The 27,603-nt window shown below is 39.1% G+C and overlaps 1 protein-coding gene across 1 annotated transcript in view; it reads right to left on the bottom strand.

The window, feature by feature from the left end:
• Positions 1 to 24,322: 24,322 nt before the first annotated feature.
• CPZ (carboxypeptidase Z) overlaps positions 24,323 to 27,603 on the bottom strand; it is a gene marked incomplete at both ends in the record, with an annotated part of 33,920 nt that continues 30,639 nt past the window's right edge. Inside the window, 2 exons of the mRNA XM_082281783.1 lie at positions 24,323 to 24,678; positions 26,381 to 26,480. Coding sequence (XP_082137909.1) covers positions 24,323 to 24,678; positions 26,381 to 26,480 — 456 coding nt within the window. The remainder of the gene's footprint in view (positions 24,679 to 26,380; positions 26,481 to 27,603) is intronic.

The raw sequence follows: 27,603 nt of genomic DNA, 5'->3' as shown, positions 1-27,603 counted from the left end.
ACACACAAGAGACCATATAACGTCTGCTCACATTTTGTGTTCCTCAGGTTGTTTTTACTGGTTTTGCTCTTTAATGAGCCCTGAATTCACCCACTAAAAGGACAAAATATAGCTTAGGCAAACTAAAAGGCTTTCCTTTATTCTACAACAAACACCATTTCGTACTTTGTGATGATTCACCACAACTTCATCTGCTGATGACCAGCTCAGTGCTTCCAAGGTCTCCAAGCTGTCCATAATTCTTCTGCTGCTCTTGGTCCTTCCCACCCTCACCTCTTCCATTGTGCTGGCAGGGGAAGGGCTTTTCCTTCCCTTTTCCCTTCAGTCTGTTTTTCCTGTCCTTCTGCTAAGTTCACTCCAGTAACCTGCTATCTGCCTATTTTATATCTACCTCCCTACCTTAGGGAAGACACCTACAGCTTTCCTCCACTGCACATAGTTATTTGCTTAACCCTTTGCTTCCATACGCCCTACAAATGCAATCCTATCCACAGGATGTAATTATCCTATTAATTCCTCTCCTTGTTTTCTGTGCATATCTGTCAAGCAGTCCTGATTCACAGACTTGTTTGGATCCACTCAGAACTCTGATGGCAAAAAGTGTTTAACATGTTGGATTGGAAAACTGATATAAATTTCACCAGAACAGTGTTTTATTACAATATATCCAAAGAATCAAGACTGTGTGATGGAGTCATGCCATGTTGGAGATTAACACTTTGTCTTGGTTATTTATCATCACATGTAATGTATCCCATTACAGAGTCAGTAGCAGGCTGCCTTCTGTAAAATATATTTTTAAATGCATTTTAATATGAGCTGTATGTTCTGGAGAACAGAGACATTTTGTCTGATAGTTGCAACTGACTTTATGAGACCTGGAGAAGCCGATCACTTTTTTACAGGTAAAGATCTTCCAGAATTGCTGTCAAACATCCAATTTGCCAAAGACACAGTCATTATTTCCAAAATACTGAGAAAAGTTATTAGCCCAGAAGTTCAGAACTATCTTCCAAACTGAGGTCCAATAATCTGATGAATAAAAACTGAAAAGAAATAAAATATGATCATGCATAAACCCTCAGATAAACCCCAGGTAAAGACAAGCAGAAGTTTGTACACACCATAAACTGAAGAGTGTTTCCTGTAAATGCTCTCTGAAATGTGTACGACCAAACTGCCTGGTGCTCTGGGAGCACCCACACCTATGCATCTGGATGGAGAGGGAAATAGATCTCCCTGATTTGATCTTGTAGGTAAACATGGTTTTATCTTCTGTCATCTGCATGCACATAAAACATTGTAACATTGTTTTGCATTTCATAAAAAAATACTCTTAACTAGGCTCAAACTAATGACACTAAGTCAACATCAGGGCATTTCATTATAAACATGGTGTCCCGAAATAATTTTCTAAGGTACCCAAAGGTGAGAAAGGTAATCTCCACAAAACTGTGGAGCTAGCTGAGAAGTTAGTACCATTGAGGCCAGCATGGAAAAGTGCCTTTTAGTCAACAGAGAGAAAAGTTCCCTGGTATACAGCAGGACATTCCAATAACCTGAAGAGAATTTATAATAGACTCACACACCTCTTAAAAAAAAAAAGTTAAATAAAAGTCAGTTCTGCAAATGGGCATGAATGAACACCACCTCACTGCACCTTTTCATAAGCACAAGGTGCTGAGAAGTGCTTATTAAAACTGCAAATGCTTGAAGCATGCTGGGATATCCTCTGCCAGATGTATGTGTCCCTTACATCATCCAGCCTTCCACTGGGTGTCCTTTGTTTGCTTGTTTACAGGCCATCCATATGGCAACACCATTAAGCATGTAATAAAAAAATTACTCAAGTGCTTGTCTTGTTACTCTAATGAAATTACATGGTTTTTAAAACGTTGCCATTCCAACTGCCATGTGTTATGAAACCTGAAGCCGACTGGGATGCCATTTCATGTAAAGTTTAAGTGCCTCACCAGTGAATATAATTAACCATAATAGCATTTTATTAGCCTTAGTTACGACTGCAAGTGAAGTAACACGTTGCAAGTCATGCCAGCACACATAAAAGAGAGAGCAAGTACAATGCATCAGCTGGGAAGGAGACAGCTACTCCCAGCAATTGCCCTCCTGTCTGGCCTAGCCAGCAGGGGTAGAGGATAATCCTTAAAAATCTCTTCTATAGGGCATAACCACTGCCATCAGGAGGAGAGCAAGGCAGGGGGTGGCTGTTGAGGAGTACTGGGGGAAGCCAAAAGCCAGACTGAGCTGCAGGGGGAACCTGCTGGAGAACTACAGAGTCAGAGAAAGCCATGGCTGCTATATGCTGAAAAAGGGTTTCCTGGCCAATTTTGTAGGCTTGGCTTCCTACCTCTGGAAGAAGATGCAGTGCTAACACCAGATGCTCAGTTGGCACTGGGAGGATGGTGATATTCAGAAAGATGTCTCTGACATGCAGCTGCAGACAGTAGCCTCTCCAAATGGCAGAGCTGGAGCAACAACTGCTATTAAAACTGAACAAAGCTAGATTTTCCTGTATAAAACTTCATCTTTGCCTCTCCAAAGTAATCTGACCATTCCAACCCATCTGATCCTCTGAATTCAATCTAGGTCACAGCTGGCAGAAAATATGAATGAGGAGCAAGGAATGATAATGCAGAGGAGAATAGGGTAGGAAAAAGTGGTCAAGGTAGAAAAAATAGAGGAAAAGTGAAATGATTGCACAGGTATAAGCAGTTCCACCAGAGGAGAGCAAACTTTCAGAAAAAAAGTGCTCTTAAACCCTGTGTGTTACTACTGACATCCACAGGTCTGTGCTGAGGTTGCTGAAGCTGGTTACATATTTTGTGCAGGTAGAAACCACAAGTCTATATGTAAATGTTTTTTTCCTGCCAAGGAAGGAGTTAAAATATGCTGGAATGTATCCCATTACACTGTTCTGGACCTGGGAATACTCTAGAAAAGAGCAATTTGGCCGCATCTGCCCACTTCCCCTTTCCCTTCTTTATGAGTCTTTCCCTCCTTTTGCTGTACCCACTGTAACATATTACTGTCATCACAGGTCTGGTTCTGCTTACCTGGTTACTACCAGAGAAAGCCAACAAAAACAACAATAAAGACTGCTTGAAGCACTAGATATAGACTGCACATGGCAAAAGGAAGCAAGATTCTTGCTGAAAACAGCCCCCACCTCTTTCAAAATATCCTTTTAACAAAATAGTGAATACTTTGATGAAATATAAATTTAGTCAAGGAAAAAATGTACTTCTATGACTGCTTTAAATAAGTTTATATTTTTCATTGTGAGAAGGAGTATTATTCACCTGAATGATTCTTAACCTTTCTTTAGGGTGGTGCATGTAGTGGAAGAACTTGATGTTACCTTTGATCAAATCAATTACCAGGGTAGCACTTTATTTTTATATATGTTCAAAACAGAGAAAAAGCAAATTAAGATATTGATCCTTTAAAATTTATTTTATGTATTATAGCATTGCATTTAGATAGAACCCTACTGCTAAAGATCTGACAGTAGACAAAAATATTTTAGTTAAAAGTCATTTGACGAAAAAGGCAGCAGGTGAGGGAGCACTAGTCACTTGGATAGGTGAGGATCTGAGACATTTACTTAGCTGTAATTTATTCAGTATTACAGCAGACTTGGGAACTGAACCTAAATGTCTTGATTTCAGATCTCGTGATGGAAATGTGCTCTATTTTGCATCTATTTATTGCTTTTAATGAGCTTTTCTGTCACCATAATGTTCCTGAGAAATAACAGAAATCAGATCTATGTGATGTTGTCCAAGAGCTGAAAGTTTTTATGAAATTATTTGTGCATTGGCCTTCACATTTGTAGTGGATGTTATAGTCTGTCTTCTGTGCACCAGTGTGACTGAAAAGCCCAGAGTGCGCATGGCAACTTTTCTCACCCCATCTACACGTGACATAAAGTTAGATGAGAGCTTCAGTCTGCTCAACTTTTCTTCACTTTCCCTGCTGCTCTCTTCCTGTGGTTCACTGGGGTATTTTAAAATGAGCCACTCTGTACTGAAATGCAATCTTATGTGGGCTGGCTGCTATCAGCATATCTCAGTGAAGTGCAACAAATTTGGTAGAGCTAATATTTCAAAGACTTCATTTGATCTAATGCTTGATGCCATCCAAATTCCTCACCCTGATAAATCAAATAAAAATTTCTTTGACTCTCCCAACACCATTCAGCTGCCCATCCAAGACAGGGGTCTGTACCACAGAAACAGCCTTTGACCTTTTTGGCTGTGATTTGCCCACTGTGATTATTTTTTTTTCTTTGAATTAGCTTAAGCAGAATCAGCTGACATGGTGAGGATGTTGATGAAAAGAAGGGGTACAGTAGACATGTCAATATGTATATTTCAAAAATAGTATTAATAAGTAATAATTAAAAGAATAATATATCTGTTGACATTGCTCATTCATTTAATTTTCACTGATAAAAAGTAAGTTTTAAAAGACCCTGTTCTCCCTGGACTCTATGGCTTTTCTTCAGCCATCCAGAACACCACTGCAGGATCTCTGTAAGACCTCCAAACTGGATCTAATATTTACATTTACATCTGAGAGTTTAAAAACTCCTTGTGTATTCAGGCTTTTTTCATTACTAAGTAGCTACATTCATGAAATCCTATATATGTCACCTATATATGTCTAAATTTCCAAATCTTCTTCTAACTGATACTCCTGACATTTCTCCTAGAAATATTTCTCTCTGCAATACACATTCCTTTGAAGTATATTCTTAAAAACACACTGAATTTCACACAGGGCATAAAGGGGTTTTCCCTTAAGTTAATGGTGGTGGTGTTAAACTTATACATTAAAGCATTTGGGATGTCACATTGTTGTTTTGTTTCCTTGTTTTGCTTTGGTTTTCCAAATACTACTCATGAAAACCTGGGTTTAAGTTTCTCTCTTTTATATGAAATAACTTTAAATAAAAAACTAAAAAATATTCCTACATTAAATATATTTTACAGGAGTATTGCATTCAATATTTGGTTCATGCATAAGAGGATATATAATGGAACAAATGTTTTGTTTGACATAGGTTAAATGTAAAACAGGTAGAAATAATGTCTTCTGTCTATTGTCAAACATTTAAATTGGATTTCTACTTGTTTTTATATTTTAGGGGCTGTGCTCCTCGAAAACACATCTCAATTTTCTTACTCTTTTCTTCCTATAGATTTCTTCCTCCTCCATCCAATCCTCCAGTCTTTTTCTCCTTATCTTCAGCCAATTCTTCCCCATCCTCGTTCTCTGCAGCAATCTGCCTGCTCTGACTTTAACCCAAGTGGGCAACGAGCTGTGAAATCTCCTCTGCAAGCCCTGTTTTTCCAGGAATCTTTTCCCAGCTATTCTACTCCCTCACATTCCAAGCAGTCTTCCTGAAATCTATGCAAGGTTTTAAAGTGCCTTTTGGTAGTTGGGATTGAAACCCAAAAATGAGTCTGAAGAGGGACAAATCTGAACAAAATGGGGTCAAAACACTGCAAATGTAATCCTTACATTTCCTTCCTCTCTTATCAATAATCCTGTTGAAGATATCTATTACATTATACTACTCAATGGCTACAGATACTGCAAATTGGACAATTATAAACCTGGCACCCCTAAAAACTCAATTGAATATCATAACCTTACCTTTCTGAGTATTGTCTATGCTTGGGGATTTGCTTTTTTTTCTTCTGTGAAAGTAGTTGAATTTGCCCAGCCACAGATTAGGTAACAGATGACAATTCAATTTATATCAAGTTATAAATTCACTTCTCTTATTAAACTCACAGTGACAGCATTAAATTCTCAAAAAGATTAACCAGTTAAAGTTTTCTTGATAGTGGAATTTTTTTGAGTAGAAAATGAAATGAAATGAAATGAAATGAAAAATAATTGCTGCCCTATTCGGCCTCACATGGTAAGTGGCAACAAAAATGCCAAAAAGGAAAAAAAATTGGAACATCTGTAATGCATCTTTGTATTAAATAGGAGTCTCTATAGTGACATGAGTCAGTCAAGATGCTTTTGAAAAAACCTAGGATGTAGCAAGTGTTTATCCAGATATGTCAATGTCTGTGCTGTGTAGCATGACATGCCATGTGACCGGGATATTCCAACCCTATTGTCCAGATATTGAAAGTCCCAGTCCTTATTCTTGCCTGTTTACTCCAGGGAAAGGAGACTTCCAGTAAGCACTTAGCAGTACAAGACACAGAGGAAGTTATGAGCACCACGTATTTACTTTGTGAAACATTTAACAGACACCACCTTTCACCCTAGAGGTAAATTAACTGGTAAGAGTAAGAGAAGAGGAAAGTGAGTGTAAATCAAAGCAAAAATAATCTCATTTATGTTTTGCGAGTTTTTTGAATTAAAAAAAAACCAGACAAGCAAACAAAAGCAACTACCAAAAAAAAAAAAAAAAAAAAAACCAAAAAAAACAACCCACCAAAAAAAACCCCAAAAAACCCAAAAAACCCAAATCAAAACCAACAAACCACCCATAGAAAAAACTCCCCAAACAAACCCACAGCAACTATAAATATATGTGACGGCAGTGTGTGTGAAATAGGACATTCACAAACTAAGGCAGGGCTGCTCTTGCCTTTCAATGCATACTTAAAGTGGCTCACTTAATTCCTAGAAAATTTCTTCACTTATGTGAATATTTCCAAACACAAGTGTACTCATTTTCCAGGGAAAGTTAAAGGATGTGTAATAAAACCCAGACTCATTTCTGAAAGGAAACTGGCTTGTTTATAGACTGAAAATATGCCTTGCATTAGGGAAGTGTGATCATTCTCAAGTTTGTGACTTTCACGAAGCAAAAACTCCAAACTCCCAAATCCTATTTGCGAAGTGGAAAGAATAGGACTTTCCATACTGGATCAAACCAGAGTCCTGGGTAGTTCAATATCCTGTTTGTCACTGTCCAAGAGAGCAGCCTAAGAAGGCAGAACTCCCCCAGGGAGCACATTTCACACAATCTATCCACCCTCAGTTAATTCCTAAGGGTAATTCTAACTTCTAAAGTTGGAAATTGAAAACAAGCTCTTAAATTAAGAGCTTTTGTATAAGATTCAGAATTTTTACTATATTTGCAAGACTTTTACTGAAGGTATTTTTCTATACTTCTGCTACCATAAGGTTGTAAGTCACCCTTGCTTAATTTGTTAGTAGTGAAGTGTGTGAAGACACATACATTATTTTAAGATTTGTAAGAAAAAGTTGCCACAAATTACTCTAATCATCTTGATATCTGTAACTAATTAAAGCATTTCACTCATTTCTACTGATGGGTCTGAAATATTCAGAGAGGGGAAAAAAGAAAAGAGAAAAATCTAAAAAAGGGCAGAAAAATATTACCTGGTCAGCAGTTAAGCAATTAAAACAACCTCCATGTGGTGGGGGCGCAGCTTTGTGATGCACAAATACGTGGGGCGGGGGAGCTGTGCCACAGGGCAGGCACCAAGTGCTGCGGGACGGGACAGGGAGATGGTTTGTCACTGCCACAGTGACTGAGAGCTGAAAAACATCTCTGACTGGCAGTGAAGCATTAAGAGCCACAGCCTACCTGCAAGTGGCCTGAAGCTAATGTGAAATGGCAGCTGAGAGCAGCTCCATACAACTTTCTCAGCCTCCCTAAGTAATTGGTAACCTCTGAACCCCGCTCACATGAGTAGCTGGGGGGAGCTGCTCCCAGATAGGCAGAGAGGTCAAGCCAAAGCCTGATTGTCTGGACCTTCAAACATGTGACCTTCTTCCTCAAAACTTTTATTCTCACACCTCAAGATCATGCCACTGGCCTCCAGAACTGCACTTTGGTCGGGGCTTGGAGTGCTTTGTTTACCTTATGTATTGAGCCCAATCAAACGTCCTTGAACTGTACAATATCAACTTTTCCCAGGTCCTTTTAATTTGGGCAAAGAGAAACTAGCCTGTCTTAGCAAACTTCGATTTTACTTAGTGCTGATCTTGGACTTTTGCAGAACTGACAGTATCACTAATCTAATCCTGATGTCTGCAATGAGGTTTAACACTTGAAACATCCAAGTGAAGTTTAACCGGAGCTATTTGCTGAGCTTTTAGGTCCAACATTTTTCTGGGGCATATCCAGCTTTTAAATTGAATATGACAGAATGTCCTGATTAGCCCAGTGTTGTGAAAAGTGGAATCAAAGCCTTATTTCAGGCTGCTACCAGGTACTACAGCATTCCTAATCACACTTAACATTTGATCATGCATGCACTAAAATTTTGCCAGGCCTTTTGAGACGCCAAACCAAGACTTTGTTTTTTAAAAAGAAAAGTGAAAGAATGGATGTCAATAGCTGTTTATTTTTAATGAGATTTAAATAATTTTATTTGGACAAACATCCAAGTATTCTACTTGCAGAACATATTGGTTATTTCTTCTATATTTCCACTAGCAGCATTTACACCTCACTGTCTGATCATGCTCCAATTTTCCAGATATGGCTTTGTTACTTGTTTTTCTCTGCTAGAAACTCTATTGTTGTCAAGCATCCCTGACTCTGGATCATAAATATCTCATTTCCCCTTAATAAATAAGAAGGCAGCTTGGAGGCTGTTATTGCTATTTCCTTTCTACCTATTAATCTGTTCTACTATCAGTTTCTTTTACTGCATTTTGATTTCTGTTTTGGTGGAAATAATTTCCAAAGCAGGCTGCTAATAAACTGGCAAAGGGCCTGGTCACAGTGGTACTAAGAATAACTCTTCTGGCATTCTCTGATATTGAATTTCACATAGCAATCACTGGCAAGCCCTGAAATTGTTGCAAGTTTTACCAGTACGAAAGGACTTCCCAGTACTCCAAAAATTTGGTACTCACTTAACCTAGTCAAATTCTTTTACAGTTTAGAAAGCCAGCTGCCTTGCAGTGACCGTCAATTTTATTGTACAAATCAATTTGTCTCCACTGACGGAAAATAATTGCAAAGCAAACAAATTATCCATGCTACATTGAACCCTATTCACTCTGGGGACGCTGAGCTTACAGCTTGAGAAGATTTTCCTCTGCCTGTCTCAGAAGTAGAGCTTGTTATTAAAAAAACCCCAACAAAACATTAAAAAATTGTACTGCTTTTACTCTTACTGCTGCCAGAGATTTCCAGTATATTAATTTTGCATTTGTCTGGGCATTAAGATGCCATTATGTGGAACTTTCCTGAGTACATTTAAATCCCAGTATATGATATGGCTTTATATACTAAATTTTCAGTACAAAGAGCACTGTTGTCAAAAGTGGAGGATTTGGAAGTGCTTGAAGGCTTACAAAGTCACTTAGGATCTTATGTAAAAGCACAGTCCAGTGGCTTTCTATATAGGCCAATATCCACAGAGGGATTTAAATCCCTGAATAGACCGGAGGGTTGGAGTGCATTTGCTCAAATTTCACTCTTCAAAACCACCACCCTCTTTTCATCTGCCGCTGCAAACATTTACATTCTGTCAACGTGTCTAATGCCCCATGAGTTCTGCTCCTGCCAACCTCCCAAAGCCGCTCTCATGGGGGTGAGGGTCTGGCAGTCCTGCTTGGAAGGTGGAGAATATCAGCCTGGCCTCTACAGGTGTCATTTCCCAGCAGACACCTACCAGTAACTAGGCTTCCCCAGCAAAGGTGGACAGCCCCTGGAGCAGGTCCCAGCTGGACTGTCCTTACTTGGGCAATGCCATCTTCCTTATCTCTCCCTCTGGCATAACAGATATTTAAGTACTTCCATGAAAAGTAGATCAAACTAAACCCTTCTTCAGGAAGACTCTCAGACATGTTTCACCCACTCCTTCATATCCCTGTGAAGCCTCCCTGGGAACAGGGTAGTGCTCAATGCAGCAGCTTCAGTCAGCTCCAGGGAGGGTTCAGATAAGGCCAACACCAAATCCCAGTAAAACTGAAAAAAGAGGGACCTACCTGTAAGAAAAGGACTGCTTGTAAGCCACAAGGAGAAGGAGGCACTTCTTCCACCTGGGAAAACACTGAGCTGTTGAAGGAAATATTTTGTGCCTTCGTCACTCCCTAAGGAGTTGGGAAAATCCATGATTAAAATTTCCTTACCTTTGGCAATTCAGGTCATAGAATCTACGGATCATGAATGCCAGGTCATAATCCACGTCCATCTTCAGACCGACCATGTAGCCTTTACAGGTTCTTGCCCTAAATTCACTGAGTAGAGAACTCAGTGCCAGGCTTGCAGAGCCATCAAATATCCAGTGGATAGCAAAAATGTGGTGGGAAAACCTCCCATTTTCATATATATACACACACTTTTTTTTTGACTTCCACCTTTTTGATTTCAGGTGCTGGAGGTAAATATTCCCCTAATTCGAAATACTTCCTCATTTTCTTTTCCAGAGGTGGAGCTTCTGTGGGGCTATTTATTTATAACCAACATTCATTGGTATGGCAGAAAAAATCCCTAGGTACTTACATTGTGTTGTGATATCAGTAAATTTTGAAAGGACAATAGGATCCCCTTACCTATTTTTAAATAAAAATGAGCTATATATAAGCAGGACTTATACTTCCAGTTATTCCAGTCTGTGCCAAGGATCCCCTGGGCAGTAAATTTTTGTCCTAGTAAACCAGCCTTTGAGGCTGCATTTCATATCAAAGCTAACTATTTTATTTCACTGCCTCAGCATTTCAAATAGAAGAGACGCAGCAGTTAAGTTACACTTTTTCCCAAAGATGACATTGAATGCAGTATTTGATGAAATATATCCCACATGGCTTCCCTTTTCAAAGGTGGTGTTTCTAAGAAATGGGTCTTGTCATTCTAAGTGAATATTACAGCCTATTTTACTTTCTATTTTTCTTTATCATTTATTGGAAGATTTTAGCAAAATTTATCCACTTCTGTTGATGTAAATTTGTCAGGGATAGGTTGGAAGAAATTTTAAATTTTGTAAATTTTGGAAATAGGCACTCATTATTTAAAAAAAAAAAGTGTAAATTTACCTCCACTGAGGAATCAGTTATGGTAAAACCCCCACTTCTTTTTGACTCCATAAAATCTACATGAAAGAGAAGCCTTGGGAAAGCTCTAAATGCACAAAATGAGGCATGGACTGGGTTACAGCTTCCTTCTTATGTGTCAAATCCAACAAACCTTCCTCAGTTCCAATGCTCATCAACCACCTCAAGCTACTTACCAGACATGAAAGAAATAAAGAGGCCAAGAAGTCAGTGAAGGGAGTTACAAAATACTTGGTAGCATACAGCCTAAATTCTTTAATGACATTTTTAATAAATGTTCTTTCTGCCAAATGTAGTTTGCTTCACCATCAGATCTGTCTCCATTAATAATGCATAATGCCACTTCAAAATTATTCTTGTAAAGAACTTTCTTAATAGCAGACATCAGCTTTGTTCATTGCTACAGAAGTCTGTAGAGCTGGTTTTTTTTTGTGAATGTATGGTGTTCTTTATCTGAACATTTGCAATTTAAAACACCACTAAGAAATATGAGGATTCCCGCCAGAAATCCATCCCGAGAGAGGCTAAAGTCAAATCACTGGAGACACAGCTCCTTGATCCTGACCTAGGAAGAACGTTGCCCAATCTACTCTGCGATGAGAAAATATTTGAAACAGGGACAAATTTCTCACTGACCTCCTCTTCCCCCACTAAGCTCACATTCTTCACCTCCACTTCATAACTTTTCATGGAACCAGAAGAACAACACGTATTTTCTCCATATGTTTCTGCTCAAACTCTAGTTCCATTTGTGGAGAGGTTAACTTTCCAAATAAGAAGGGGCAAAAGTATAAACTCCACATTTGTATAAGAAATAAGGGGCAAGAGTATAAGCATTCAGATGCTTGCAGGAGTAGAAGGTCTGAAATAAACCAGATATATTTTCTAAACACACTTTTCATGAGATTTCCAGGAGATTCTTCAGCTCCCAAAATAAAGTGAAATATTTTTGCCTTTATTGAAATGTGCCACTTTATTCTACTTCCTGATGAAATTTTTGGAAGTTCCGGAAATTAACGTCTGTGAGGAAAAAAAAATGTGGGAGGGGGAAAAAAAGCCAAAAAGGTTTGTTTCACCCGTGCATTAACATCCCAGAAAAGGTTCACAACCAAACTTTACTATCACTGTAAGTTAATTCTGAATATTATATATTAAAAAATTGTAGATTAAATATCACAGAATAAATCTGGGCTTCTACTGAGCACTTGAGAAGAGTTTCTGAGCATCAGATATTTCTCTCTTTTTTCATCTCATTTATCTGCTAAATACTAAAAACATTAATTACGTGGTTATCATAACATGATGAAGTAAAAGGAACCAAGATGAGCCCCACACTCAATCATGTATAAAATAAACAAACTGCAGCTAGGCAGATGGCACATTTGGGACCTGACTCTGCCCTGTGAAGTCATTTGCTGTTCCAAAGCTCACACAGCAATGTCTGCATGGTCTTTGTCATCAGTTTAGCACAAACACTTTAAAACTACATTTTTGCTCAAACAGGTACAAGCCTGTTTGTCATGGTCATGCTTCCCGGGCTCTGTACACAAATTTCTGAAGCACGACTTTCAGATCAGCACTGATTTAACACTCAGGTAACTCCTTCACCTTTAATGTCTTTCCTCCTGGTTCCCACCTACTGCTCTGAGGGATGAGGAATCCCATTGCACTCATTTAATGTTTCATTGATTGCACTTTAAATCTGCAGTATAGCCATGCACTGCTGCTGGGACGACAAAAGGAAACACTGTATTAAGATAATATTGATTCATTTAACCAGAATAAAATGAAGAAAAGGTCAAATTGGGGCAAAGCTAGTGCAAGGAAATACATCCCTGGCAGTTAACTGTTGAGATTCAGCTTCCAACAGCTGCAGAAAGGGCATAGAAAGAGACTCTCCAACATTCACTAAATGTGCCATTACTGTGGAGTCATCAGACTGCCTCGAGTTGGGTTTTGTCCCCTAGGCAATCATCACAATTAATTGGGCATGCAATTTATCATAGACTAATTAAGTGGCTTCTACTGCATTTATCACTGCTTGTAAAGTGAAGGAGATCATTCTGACTTTTAATTTGTAACAGTGACAATGAAGTTTAAGGATCATGATTCATCACTTCTAGATGGATTTTAGATTCCCTGCAACTGAGCACCCTTGTGCCCAGGAGGGAGCAGCACTCCATAACAGTGCTCTGGGGCAGATGTGTTTGCATTTGCAAGAGTATTCAGGTGGTATCTGCTGTAAAAGTCCTTGATACACATGGATTTGTTGGAATTTGTGTGCTTATGTGCTCATGCAATTATTTCTACTTGCCACTTGACTTTTGGTCAATTAAAATTTGAGAGATGGAGAAAGATCTCAAAAGAAAGAAGTCCTGCTAAGGCTCCTACTGAGAAGGTGACTTTACAGTAAGTTTAGGCCTGCTTGGACATGGGGGATCTTCTTGGAAACTCTACCTTGAGTCACAAATCAATAGGACACCAGGCATCCTTGGTTCCTATGCTCACAGATTTATGTGTACTCACCACTGCTCCTCTGTGCTGCTACAACTTTCTGTTGCCACCAGGATATTTGCTTCACTCACGCTGATCTGGGAGTCATTTTACATTTTACATTTACATTTACTTAAAGAAGATAGCAATTTCAAAGGAAACCTCATTTGAACCATACTTCATATTTAGAGCTATGTCACTTTTAAAGACAGGGCAGATCAGGGGTGCTTGTGTAGTCATGGTGGGGTGTAGTTGCTTCTGGAAGGTGTTTTTTCACTACAAATCTTTTGAGCAGACTCTCTGCTGGCTTATTCCTACTGAAGTTGCTAGTTAAACCAAGAGCATTCACATTTGGATGCCTTTTCTGGTGTAACACAACCAACAACTTTGAGCCAGGGTAGACATCCCAATCTCACCACCGCTGTCTAAGGAAATAAGAACTGAGCCAACATCTTGGCCCACCACTCCAAGGTCAGTGTTGATGTAGACAGTCAGATGCTTGAAAAGCACCAGGAACATGTGTACAATTTTTTTTTTTTTTTTTAATATTCCAGAGTTTATCTGTGTGGAATTGTCTACAGAGAAATGAAATGCATAAAGTGATGAAGGGTGGAGGAATTAGAATCCAAGTTACTACAATAAGAAATCTGGTCAGTGTTGTTTCTGTAATTGGCATAAGAAGCCAATCTTCTCCAGCTAGACAAGGCAGCTTAGCTACTCCATTCGATTATTAGGGCATCTTAGCAAATACTCCTGAGTCCACATAATGACTACTCCCATATGCTCCAAAGGGTTGTGTGGCCTCTTCTCTCAGTCTGCACACTGCAAGGTTAGCTTTGCACATAGAAAATCAAGATTACAAAAGCATTCCTCAATAAGGAGACATTTCCCATTTGGTCCTCAGCTCCTCATTGTATTTCCCACCCACTTAACCACAACATTTATTTTTATAAACCAAACTGTCAAGAGCATGCCTGCACCACCCTTTTGCATTTTTAGCATGGATTAAATAGAAGAAAACTGTCTTGTGCTATGCCAGCTTCAAATCTCTGCATTTATGTCCCCATTCAAGTAGATTATCAGTCACGGTTAAGGGTGGAGGATGTATTTAATGGTATAGGTATACTCCACACTAATATGCTGAGTGGTGATAAGTTACCCAAATTACCTTTAAGCCCAAGTACATGTGGACACTGGAAATTGTCTAGCAAAGCTGCATTAAATTCTTCAAAGTTTTTGTTCCCCCTTACTTTTTGACATGCCACAAGTTTCTCAATTTTGTGGCAGCAGAAGAGCTGAATGGATATTAGCAGCAGCAGGAGGAAAGCAGAAGAGTCCTTGACCTTTACTCAAGATGTGTCTTTAAAGAAATATAAGACTTAAAGTTATCACACTGTCTAGTGTAGCCTGAAAGCTTTCTCACAGTCTAGGGGCGAAGATGCCAGATCTGCTTCATGTCCATCTTTTGCCAAAATCCAATAGCCCATTCCTACTTAAGAAAGCATTCAAACTGACATTCAGTGAGGGGCAAATGGCCAGTTCCTGCCAGAGAGATTTCTGCACCACAGTTTCTGAAAGCTGTCCCTAGTCTGAGTAGTGGGGCTTAGTTTTATTTAGGTAGTAAATTAAAACATCATCTTAATAAAGCTAAGAACATTAAAATATCTGCAAACTATGAAAATCACTCCATCGGGGTACAATTGGAGCAAAGTACTTGACAAGAGTTTAACGTGAAAATTGGCATTAAATACCTCATGTAGACATCCACTGCTGCATAATATCTTTGAGGGATTATTTTAAAGGAGACACTGTTTTTTATTCATTAGAACTGTATGCCTCTATATAAGACCACAAGATTTCCACCAGTATCCTTTACTGCATTTCTTCCCATAATGGAGAATTTCTGAGAAATTCCTGAGCAGCCAGATCTTTCAGAGGAACGAGTGTACCATATTATGCTGCTGTTGTTTCCCACCAATGAAGTGGGCAGAGTCTGAATAAGAGGAGGGTGGAGGGAGAAGAAGCAGGGAAAGCACTGCCAAGCAGTGTGGACCTGCCTGAGAGAAGGTGTGGGTGGTGTTACCTTTAAGGAAGTCTCTCCTCTTACTTTAACCATATACAAGCAGTAATGAGATACACTTGAAACTGGACACCTGGATTATGTAGAAAATTATGTAGGTGTTCGTGATTGTGCACACAAACTTAAAGCCTAAGATCTTCTACAGAGCAGATATTTCAGGTCAGATTATTGTCCCTGTATCTAATGGATGCATATATCTATTTGATTTTTCAGCCTACAGTGACCATATTTGTGTGAAGAAAGCTAAGCATCTTCAGGAACTTGCCAAAGAATAGCTGCAAAAACAGCGGCCACTGTACCTTTGCTAAAAGAAAACTTGATTGTACAAGCATAAGTAACGCAATGGAAATATTGTTCTTTATGGCTCCTTCCCTGTGTCTTCCGAACATTTCTACCTGTCAAATGCTTTTCCAAACAGTCCTTTAGGGTCTTCACGAGACATTTGAAAACATGCTTCTTGATTTGTAAAATCTTCTGCATTCAGACTAAGTGCCAGTCAAAAAATATCGTTGTAAGTCACAGACACTTAGGTCCAGTCTCTTCTTTTTTTGATTAAACATAAATCAGGTGGAGCTCTGCTGTCTTATCAGTGCATGCAAACATCATACTGGCAACAGGGTTTTGGTAGAAGTTTTATGAATAAACATATATTTCTACATGATAAACTAATGTAAAAAGGACTTGAAATGGCCCTGGGTAGAATTTTAGTATCCTTTAAGGGATGAGATCGTCAAAATTCACCTTGGTATGTTTAAAGACTAGAGATTTATCAATTTTGTCAGTAAATTTCTCTATTTAGCTAAACACAAGTTTCTGTGTGTGCCAAGACTTGTGCCAAAAATTGCCCCATGTCAGAAACTTAGGACCTGACTAGAGCTGGTATGAAAATATTTACATCTAAGAGAATGCATCATTACCTGTGTATCAACTACAAACTGAGCTTAGAGCTAAAATCTTGATTGTGTATATTTACATTAGTCTAGTGAGTTGATGTACTTCACAGGCCTCTTCACATGTCCAGTCTGATAAATGCATTTAACACACTTTAATAGTGGTGAACAGCTCTTGAAAACAGGGAAAATAACTATGGCAGAGTGTTCTGTCTTTTTAATTATTTTATAGATTTTTTTAAACTTTAGAAATTGAAGTGTTCAAGGCCAGGTTGGATAGGGCTTTGGAGGAACCTGTGCTAGTGGAAGGTGTCTCTGCCCATGGCAGGGGGGTTTGACAAGATGATCTTTAAGGTCCTGTCCAACCCAAACCATTCTGGGATTCTCTGGTACTATGATTATTAAAAAAAAATCAACTTAAGAAATATCAAGTAGCTCACCCAGAATGACCTAATCACTAGAAAATAGCCCAGTTGGAGGGAATACATGGGTCCAAAGCACTTTTTATGGAGGGAAGAGCTGAGGCTGTATTTGCTGTACTTTAAACTGAGGGCTATTGAAGGCTCTGCCTTCTGTAGCTGGGTTTTAAATGCAAGTTGACACGGCTACTGCAGTCTTCTGGATGAGCAACATGAGTGCTGACTGGACCAAGCCTTTCAGGGGAGGTAGTAGGAGGGAAATCCAATTTGTGAATCCCAGCAGAGAATGAAATAGGAGCTGTACCCCTGAGCATGCCATGACGGATGCTTTTGAGCAAGCAGACAAGTAGGCATTTAAGTGACCATTATTAACATCAGAAGAAAAGTATCCTGCATACTTTTGATGCATAAATTGGAGTAGCTGAGCAAGGGCTCTAAAATTTTAGAACTTGAATTTGTCCAATTCTTTTGCCTAAAATGAAATGGCTTTCTGGTGAGAAATGGAGTTTCTTGGGTCCTCTACACAAATGGGACAAATGTTTTAAGTTAGTGATTTCAATTGACTACAGTGATTTATTTCCTAGAGACTGATGAGTCTGCATTCAGTTTTTTAGGTAAGTTTCTCTGTTCTCCATTCATTTCTTAACATCAGTGAAAAAAAAAAAAATTTGTCAGAAAAACTTCTCATTTCCTGGTTACCTATTGGAGGGCAGAAGAGTTGCCTTGAGCACTGCATTAGTCACAAAACAACGTTGTTTTAGCTGTCATGCCTCTCCTTTGTTTGCTTCTTGGTAGCCCTAACCACTAAGCCTTACTGCTGCTTTAACTTGCTCAGGTCTTGCCTTTTATTTCATTAGTGATTCTGTTACTGAAGGCTTGCATCTTGTGAACTGCTTAAGTCTGGTATTTCACATTAATAAAAATATAAGAACTAACTAAATCACTTACATTAATGTACTAGTGCTGATTTTTGGCAGAAAACTTACATAATCATCTTTTGGTGACGTCAATGTTTCATTCAATTTAGCTGATAAAAAATTAATGAAGAAAAATACCTTAGGTTTTGTGACTCATCTGCTTTTGAAGATGAATTTTGAATATGTTATTTGATTTGAAACAAGGCATATTTACTAAATCTTCAGAAATAATAACCAAATTAAATAAAGAAAATATTACCTTTTTATTCCTAATGGCTTGAATATCTTTCTCATTGCAATACAAAATAATAAGTATATATGACCAAGTAGTATATGATGTAACTAAAAATCCATTATTGTTTATATGTGCATTCTATAAAAATATGTCTCCATGTATGGGCACGTGCATGTGTGTGTGTATATATAAATGTACAAATGTGTGAGTATATATTAAGAGATGTTCCAAACGAACATTCTAATTTTTGAAGTCCTGGTTTGTGACATTTAAAATTTAATAAATATAAAAACCCTTTTCCAATTTAGATTTCATTTAGAGGAATGTCTGTGCGAGTGAGAAAAAGAGTAAACCATATTGTGGGTTAATAAAGGCTCATGGCATTTCTTAAAGACCCAGGAGAGCTTGCATCATGGGCACAGGGAGGCAGAGACCCCTGGAGACCTGCCTCAGTGCTACCCCAGCCCTGGTGCAGGACATGATGACATCCCAGAGCTGGCAAGAGGCTATTGTATTTGTTCAGTTGACACAGACACAACCAGTGGCTTTATTCTACAAGAAGAGCTTGTGATCTACCAGCTCAATTTAAACATCTTTGCTTGGGGAAAGTGGCTTTGTTCAGTAGCACTTTGCAGCACTGGAAATGTAAACCAAATGCAGCTACATCACACAAGCTTTGTCTGCCTGAAGTTTCTAATGTCCATAAAAATCCCATCTAAAGGCAGAGGCTCCATGGCCATGCCTTGTGCCACCTGTCTGGGGACGATTAGTTGCCAGCCTCAGGGAACACAGCATGGAGGTGGCCTGGCCACTGGTCTGATCCAGACCAGAATTTCCTGCATTCCTCTCTACTGCTCTGACTGTCTCAGTCAAGGGTACAATTTGCAGTTAGTCCAGCAAGAATTTACCCGTGAACAGTCATATAATCTCAGAAGTGCATTTTGTCTTCTTGCCCGAGGGAAATAGTTATGTTAGTACTTGGGCTAGTTTTTTCCCTTCCCTTGGGTGGCAGTTGTGCCAGCAAAAGTCCCCAGCACCCTCCTGCCCTCAAAAGCCCACTATGTCCCTGGTCTACTGATGACCTGTCCAGACTTCTTATGGTCAAAATAAGCCAGCCTGGGTAACAAGTCTGCGCTAACTTAGTTCTTGTAAGAAAGGCTGATGAGAAGGGATGATAAAACTATAATAAAACTATTCATGTCAGATAATCCTCATTATATGGATTTACTTCATAAAGTTATATCATCACCTCCTGCAAAAGAATTTCTTAGCTTTTTCAGCGGCCTTTGCTAATAGGACTGCCAGCAACACCTTTGGAGATATCTCACATCTGCTTATGAAATAGGCAAAAAAATTTGTCCTCTTCATTACAATATCTTTTTATTGAAGGCCCTGATGTTTAGGGAAATTCAAAACCCACTTATTGTAGGAAAAGCAGACTTTACTTGGTGAAGATTTTATTGCTAATCAAAAATGGATTAGCATAGTGAGAAAGAAAACTAAACTCAAAATACCTTCCCCACCCCACCTCTCTTTCCAGGCTCTCACCCTCTGATGTAAGCAGACCTGGACCCAGAATCAAAAAGAACACCAAAGAGAGAAGAACTTGTAGTGTCCCCTAAGCATGAGGGATATCTGGAGGCAGAACACCTCCTCACAGAGGTCTGGCTGCCCCACCAAGGAGGTCAATGTGACACCCTTTTCCAACACAATTTGAGAATACACAATGTCAGAAAAGGCAAATGTCAAAGGGGATCTCTCCTCCAAGATGCTATAAAGACAAAGACAGCAGGGGAAGTATAGTGCAACCTTCCCATCCACTCCTTTTACTCTGTGGAAGCTTCAAAAGGCAGATCTTACCGTGAAGGAAAACAGCATGAGAGTACCTCTGACAGGAGCTTTGTAAAGAGGTGTATCAGCTTCAGCTCACATTTCCATCCAAGACACTCGAACAACTGCGATCCCTAATGTTCCTTGTCTCCTAAAGGTTGAATCTCCAGTGCTTCACTGCTGCGGGGTGAATGCCCACCCATCACAGAGATCTCTCAGCCTGTCTGCAAGCATCACCTCAGAGACACACAGACTTGTTTCACTTTGATGGCTGCTTTTGTAACCACTAAAGACGTCTCCGGCATGTTTTTGAATTGCAGAGCAACACTAGAGTGACGGACACAAAGAAATGGCACAGGCTTGGCAAACTCTGATTGACAGCTCGTTCACAGTACTCCAGAACAGCCTGCAATACTGTTTTGGAGTGCTTCCCTTTAGCTGCTAAACCGAGGCATGAAAGGGAGAAAACCTGCATAAACACTGTGAAAAACGATAGCAGGAAGGGCTTCTATTACTCAGTGATTTTGACACTTAAAGTTCTGTTCTCAGCAGTTAGCTTAGGACACCTTTCTCTTCTTTTCTGTCTTTAGGAAAATAAAAATGTTCCTTCCTATATGTGAGTGGCCTAAGACTAGAAGAAAATTTTGTTACAGGAGACGAAGATGTAAACAGCTGCAAGCTTTTATGCCTTTATTATTGCTATTTTTGATCTAAAATGTTTTTATGAATGGAACGAACAGACCCAAATCTTCTTTTGTATAATTCATGCATGCAGATTGTAATTTAACTGCTGATTCTCTTTATTTAATGTGTTCTTGGCTTTTTTTGGGCATGTGAATGAAAGAGAAATTGCACATATGACATAAGCAGAGCTTTCTCTTTGCTCTTCATGCTTTTAATGCTGTTAGCTAGATTTGCATGCTTTGACTTGTTGGGAAGATTAATTGCTGGCAGAGCAATGAGGTCTGGAAAGCTGGCAGGTCAAAACATTTGTAAGTGTGATTGTGCAGAAAAGTTTGTCTCCATGGTGGAGAAGATCCCTCTGAAATAAATAAGAAGACTGGGAAATTAATTATTAAGGAGGATGTTGCAAAAACATACATCAATACTGTTCAATATGTGGTTGGAAGGTAATTGAAAAAAATTATGTAGACTCTGACTTAAAAGGAGAGGGAGTCTGATGAACACACACTATAATTCCTGACAGCACCGTCTGGCTGCTGGACCTGTCATGATCCAAAGTAGCACTGGAAAAAGGCCAAGTCCAGTCTCTAAGGCAGGGTTTAAGCATGATGGAGACTGCCAGAGAACTTTGGATATTTCCCACTTCTTTCCTATGTTACTTGCACTTCACTTGTAGGAGGCCATGTTTCATAGAAGCATTTTAATCCCTCTTTCTATTTAAAAAGTATTTAATATTCTCCTAACTTTATGTTCCATTAAACTGTATATTCACATCTTCCAGAGAGGTGCATGAGAGAGCTGATCACTGTGTTCATTTCATATATTAGTTACAGAGCTGCCTACAGCTGCTTAAATTTCACCACCACTTCAAAATCCTTTGAACCATATTATAGTTGTGGGGTGGGTTATTTTGGGTTACGTCTCTCTTTTTTTTTTTTTTAAACAAAACTGTCTGATATTAAGCACACATTGCTTGATTTAAATAAATTTGGGAGAAGATTTATGTAATTCAGTTCAGGATACACATCCAAGCTGATGCTTTCTCTCACATATATATGTATAGAACTAAGTCTGTAATAATCTCAAATAAAAATGGGATGGAAGGAAGAAGAAGAATTTTGGTTGCATTGTTATTTGGCTGGCTTTGACCAATTCTTTCTTTCCTTTTCTTTCTTTCTTTCCTTTTCTTTCTTTCCTTTTCTTTCCTTCCTTCCTTCCTTCCTTCCTTCCTTCCTTCCTTCCTTCCTTCCTTCCTTCCTTCCTTCCTTCCTTCCTTCCTTCCTTCCTTCCTTCCTTCCTTCCTTCCTTCCTTCCTTCCTTCCTTCCGAATTCCTTCCGAATTCCTTCCTTCCTTCCGAATTCCTTCCGAATTCCTTCCTTCTTTCCTTCCTTCCTTCCTTCCTTCCTTCCTTCCTTCCTTCCTTCCTTCCTTCCTTCCTTCCTTCCTTCCTTCCTTCCTTCCTTCCTTCCGAATTCCTTCCGAATTCCTTCCTTCCTTCCGAATTCCTTCCTTCTTTATTTCTCTTTCTCTTTCTTTCCTTCTTTGCTTCTTTCCTTTTTTTTCTGGAAGAGCCAGTAAATATCTCCTAAATCTCATCTAAAGTCAAACAGATTTTTGGGAGCCACTGTAGTCATTCTGCCAGTGTTTTCTGCCTCCAAGCTAACTGAAAATGGAAGAATTCCTCTTATGAAAAAGATTAAATAGTTCCAGAATACTGAAGAACACCTTTTCCCAAGAGCTTTGCAGTTACTATAATGAAGTTTAATACATCCCTTCTATACAGGCTGTTGAGTGTGAACCTGGAGAAGGTTCTGATCTTAACTTTTTCTCTGCTGGACACCTCTTTTTGTAACTGAGGTAGGGAGGGAGGCTATTCTTGCTCTCTCATACCATTTTCACATAAATGGTATAGTAGTACAGCAAACTACTTTTTTCGAACTGTCTCAAACATAAGAAATCTTTACTCAGTAAATCATATTTCCCAAGTCTTGACTCTAATCTGCTATTTCAACTCAGGACTGCAAGAAAGAAGTGGATTTTCTGCACAGTCATTCTGTTTTGTATTTCAGCAGTCTTGGGTTTACTGAGATTACTTGAAAAAAATTCTAAATAACCCTAGGAGAATCTGGGAAATACTTAGAGAAAACATTTAAGTATGCAACACATTATGTACTTAAAAAGTGCAGCTAATAGTCATCAATTTGGCCTTTTGTTCTGATTTTGTTAGCTTCACCACTGTTTTCACAGGAAGCTGTCTTTGAAAAAAATGACCACAGAAAACAGTATTAATACCTATTACTGGAAATAAAGTCTGGAGGTGTATCTCCTGCTCAATTTTCTTTGGCGTATTTAGGATTCAGAGTTCCTTTAACTTGGCAAGCCTGGGCAAGGAACACTTATCCATGTGCATGCAGTACATTCACTCCCATATTATTACTTTTTGTTAATGCTCTGAAATAATTTTCTTTCATTTTAACATAGTCTCCAGTCCTGCAGACATCCAAGCACATGAATAACAGACTCCTAACTTCAATCAGATTACGACTGGGAATAAGGTACTTAGCCATGTGCAGCCTCTGGCTGCAGAATTAAGATCATTCATCTCGTGGGTCTTAGGAAACTACAGAATGAGATACGTGCATGTGGACTAAGGGGTTCACACAATGGAGGCTGCTTTACTGAAGATGAGCAAAAAAGTTTTTAGAAATCATAGAGCAATCCACACAGCTAATCCAGCAGCTCCTGCAGAAAGTATATCAGCTCCAACAATCCCACTATTCACACACTGTGGCATTTAGAGGGGAAAATACCGCCTATATAGAGAGTTCATTAACAGTTCAAGCCAAAAGAAAGTGTGGGCCCATGTGTTTCATCAAAATCAAGGACTTTTTTTATATATATCGCCTTAAAAATACATTGCATCTGATATCTGAGAGAGGACAGCATCTTGCAAGACCAGTATTAACTGAGCTTTACCCAGCTATCTTGAAAAGAAGTTTGTGATTTCTTTGATGCCTACAAGTTTCATTAAAGAGTACACAGGCTCAGAACAGTGCATGATGTTAACAATTTTAATGTAATATGTCACACTTTAGCCTAAATTCCTCATGAATTATCTCATGTATTTTTCTATGTCTACACACACATTTATAGGATGTGTGTATTTCTAGCAGTAAAGGCATTTTTCAGTATTTTGCTAAAATACATTAAAAGCCTATTTTTAAATTTATAAAAATATTTAATTTTTTTAAAAAAACACCTACATTTTGAGCTGTTATTAGAAGAGGTAATGAACTTAATATGTTAATGTAAAAAGGGAAAATAAAAGAGTTTTCTGAGTGTTTCTGAAAGTTGTTTTTAGTATGTAATCATTAATGTATTAAAACGTGTACAAAAATGCATTAAAGGATCAGGAATATTTTCCTGCAGGTACTTAGAACCTAATAAATAATGAATGTGATGATTAACTACATGGGCAGAAGTACAGAGCATTACCAAGAAAAAAAATTGCATAAAATCTGGCCTTTGAAGGGATGTGCACCGTTGTTTTTAATACTTAAAAACCCACTTGAATATACTCAGTTGTGTGTGAAGAGAAAACAAAAGAAGTAAGCGTGCTTGAATTAACATTATATTTTCGAATGAAACATTTAAATATTGCCAACAGCTGTGAGGGTGTCTGGAATGGAGCGGAAGGGCACGGGAGTGAGCTGAGCAGAGCAGAGCATGGCGATGTCCCTCAGCGCTGCTTGAGCAGCCACAGAGGTTTGTGCAGGTCTAGAGAGCTGAAGTATGACCACCACCAGGGCTTCTCCCTGCCGGACGCGGACCCACCTCGAGCCTCGGGCTGCCCGTGCTGGGCGTGAGGGTCAAAAAGTTCCAGGGGGTCGTAAGGGTCGTACGCGTCCTCCATGGAGCGGCGGAGGAGCTTGTTGGGCCAGGCCTCGACAGGCCGCAGCACGAAATCCACTCGCCCGGCCTGTTTCATCCTGGCAGGGATGGTGACCCTCTTCATCACGCGGCTGTACCCCGGCGCCTGGGCGCTGATGATGTACGTCCCTGGAGGCAGGAGTCGCCAGTAGTCGCCATCAGCAGCTTAGGAAAGGGACAGGCACGACAAAACTGAGCTCAGTTTTTAGCCTCACACTCGGTAGGTACACACACACACACCCATGGACACCCACCCCTGGCACAAGCAGCTACAGGGTGGGCCACGGAAGGATCTCAGATTTTGAAAAATGTTTGAATGCAAACTCTAGATGACAAAAAGAGATGTTACCTGTGAAAATGTGGCCCTTGGGAGCTAATGGAGAAAAATTCGCATATGAAATATCAGTAACTGCTGTTCCTGGATCACAGGGAAGAGAAGCTTTCCTTTATGCTGCTTTTCCCAAAGGTACAAGGAATAACTCCCAAAGAAATTAATTTAAAACTATGTGAAACTTAAGAAAGTGAAATCAGAATCCAGGCTGCAATATATTTATATATTTAGCATGTCTAAGGAGCTAAGAAATCCCTCTTTTTATTAAATTACTTTCAATTACTTTGCAGACATTCTAGCATGTAAGACTATGGAGTTGGAGCTGCAGCTGGTATAAATTGCCATTAGTGTAAAATGAGTGTAAATTTCCTCCAGCTGAAGGTTAGACCTTGCAGGCAAAATTAGGGAGCTTTAAAACAGAAAAATTTATTCCTCATTTTATATTTCCTTTATTTTGAATGGCAAGTCTCTTAGCTCAGTTAGTGTCACATTAATACTATTTTTTTGTGGAATTTCTTAGTTCTTTTTAACACTAAAATCAAAAAACTTTCTAACCATATGACATTTTTAACTCCACCTAACTCAGAACAAATAGTCTCCTACAGTGTAAACATATTTTTATTTAATTCTTAATCCTTTAAAGGTCCACTGCCAATGGGAAGCCATTGTCTGGGAAGAAGTTTGAAAAAGACCATAATTCATGCCAGAGTCTCCCACCAGCCTCAAAAATCTGCATCATCTCCACTATTGTATCCCCTCTACTGCTAGTTTTTTTGAAAGCTGGAAAACATCCACTACATTATAAGCCATTCTGGCTTTCCAAATTGATTCAACAACAATCATTAGAGCAAAATGTAACCATTCATGTCTTCTATTTTGCGCTTCTGTGGCCTACCCGGTTCTCACTGAAATCAATAATAAAAAGAAAGCATTAATTTAAGTGACAGCCTAAGAGCTCAGAACTTTATGACTGTGAAAAGTAATAGTTGCATACACCTCAATACATGTTTGTCAGTTGGTGACAGGTATAAAGTGGACATAATTCAATGTTCTAGTAATTATTGTCCAAAAATTGCACGTATTTATGTGTTTCCAAATAAACAAGGAAGATTGCAGACCCTTCAATTACTGCAATTATTCTAGATGTGAAAATCAGAGAGGATCCGACTGTACTATCTACAACTCATGTTCACAATATCTCAACTAACTTATTTCATCAGGGCTCCACTCCTCCACATGCTGAGTTACAGCTCCTGAGCAGAGCTGTTGCCATATTCCCCCAAACATTGGCTTTGGTGGACAGAAGACTGTTCCAGGTGGAATTTTTCACATCAAGACCTCTGTCATCCCAGACACGACAGACTGAGCAGCCATCTTGGCATGTCTTCTCTCTTGTTTTTCTAGAAGAAAACCCCCACCTGAACCTTCAGTTCTCCATTAAGGTGCCATTTCTATCAAACATGACAATACTTTTGCAGGTTCAGCTCACAGGACTTTCACTCTGCCCAAGGAAGAATCTTAAACTAAAAATATTACCTGTGGTGATATCATGTTGAATGCCCCTGACTGAAATACGAGCATTTTTTATTGGGTTGCCAAACTTATCAGACACAATTCCTTTTATCCCCCGATGAACCTGGCAGAGCAAAGAAAAGTTAGATGGGAGCCACTTACTACAGTACCACCTCCTCATCACGAGGAAACCTTTGTGGAGAAGAAACAACTTTCAGAAAGTTCAACCCATTATAGAGGCTCTCAGGTGCTAATGCCCCCTCAGATCACATTCCCTGTTTAGGGAGTTCCAAGGGGGCTGAGGGAAAGGGATAATGGAACCAGAGCTTTTTTGGGCTAGGCATGTGGCTGTGCACTGAGAGACCCTTCTCTGCACAAATCACCGGCACCTCATGATCTGACCACAGTATTTAAGGACTGTTTCTGAATGTCTGCCCTAGACACAGAACCACAAAGAAATGAAAAGTTAAGCCTTTCAAAACCAATCCGATGCTCTGTACACAACGAGAAGGCATCAGCTCAGGTACTTGTGACTTATCATCACTCTACTGCCTACACTTCACTGCCTGTCAGAATGTCATGACAGCAGTGTGTATGACAGCCATTTTCCCTTCTCTACAAGCACAGAACTGAGCTGCTTGAGCTGCTGAGAAACGTGCTTGGTGACAAACTGAAAAGCAATGTGAATTCTGTCATATAAGGAGGTGCACAAGCAGCTATATTGGAAGTTAAATAAAATAAAATTAAACAGAAAAAACAATTCCAAGTATTTAAACATTAAGCCTCTTAAGGTTCTCTTTTTAAGGTGTTCCAAAATTAAAATATTTTATATTGGAAAATCTCTATGACCTCTTTAAGTGAAAAATAATTCCATTTTTATTTTTCCTCTGAACAGCTATGACCAACTTGAGTTGTTCTTTACTTCACTTCCCCACCTCTTCTTTTCTCTTCCTCTCAATTTCCCTCCCCCAGTAGCCTTGTCACAAAAGAAGAATGGATAAAAACCACAAAGCATCAAAACAACATATTTGCTTTTCTGTTGGAATATAAAGATGTTTAAAAATAACCATTAAAATATCCAACTATACAGTAATTGATAATACAAAGCTTGAAAAAAAAGTCTAGTCTAGTGAAAGCACTTTTTAATTTAAGGTGAGGCTGTGTTGTCACTGCTCTCGTTAAGCAGCCATTCCATACTGAGTGAAGCTATTCACTGGAAGGTTTAGGAACAACTCAATATAAGGATT

Source organism: Coloeus monedula, assembly GCF_965178545.1.
Source record: "Coloeus monedula genome assembly, chromosome: 5".
NCBI classification, from domain to species: Eukaryota; Metazoa; Chordata; class Aves; order Passeriformes; family Corvidae; genus Coloeus; species Coloeus monedula.
This window is presented reverse-complemented; position numbering and strand designations above follow the sequence as displayed.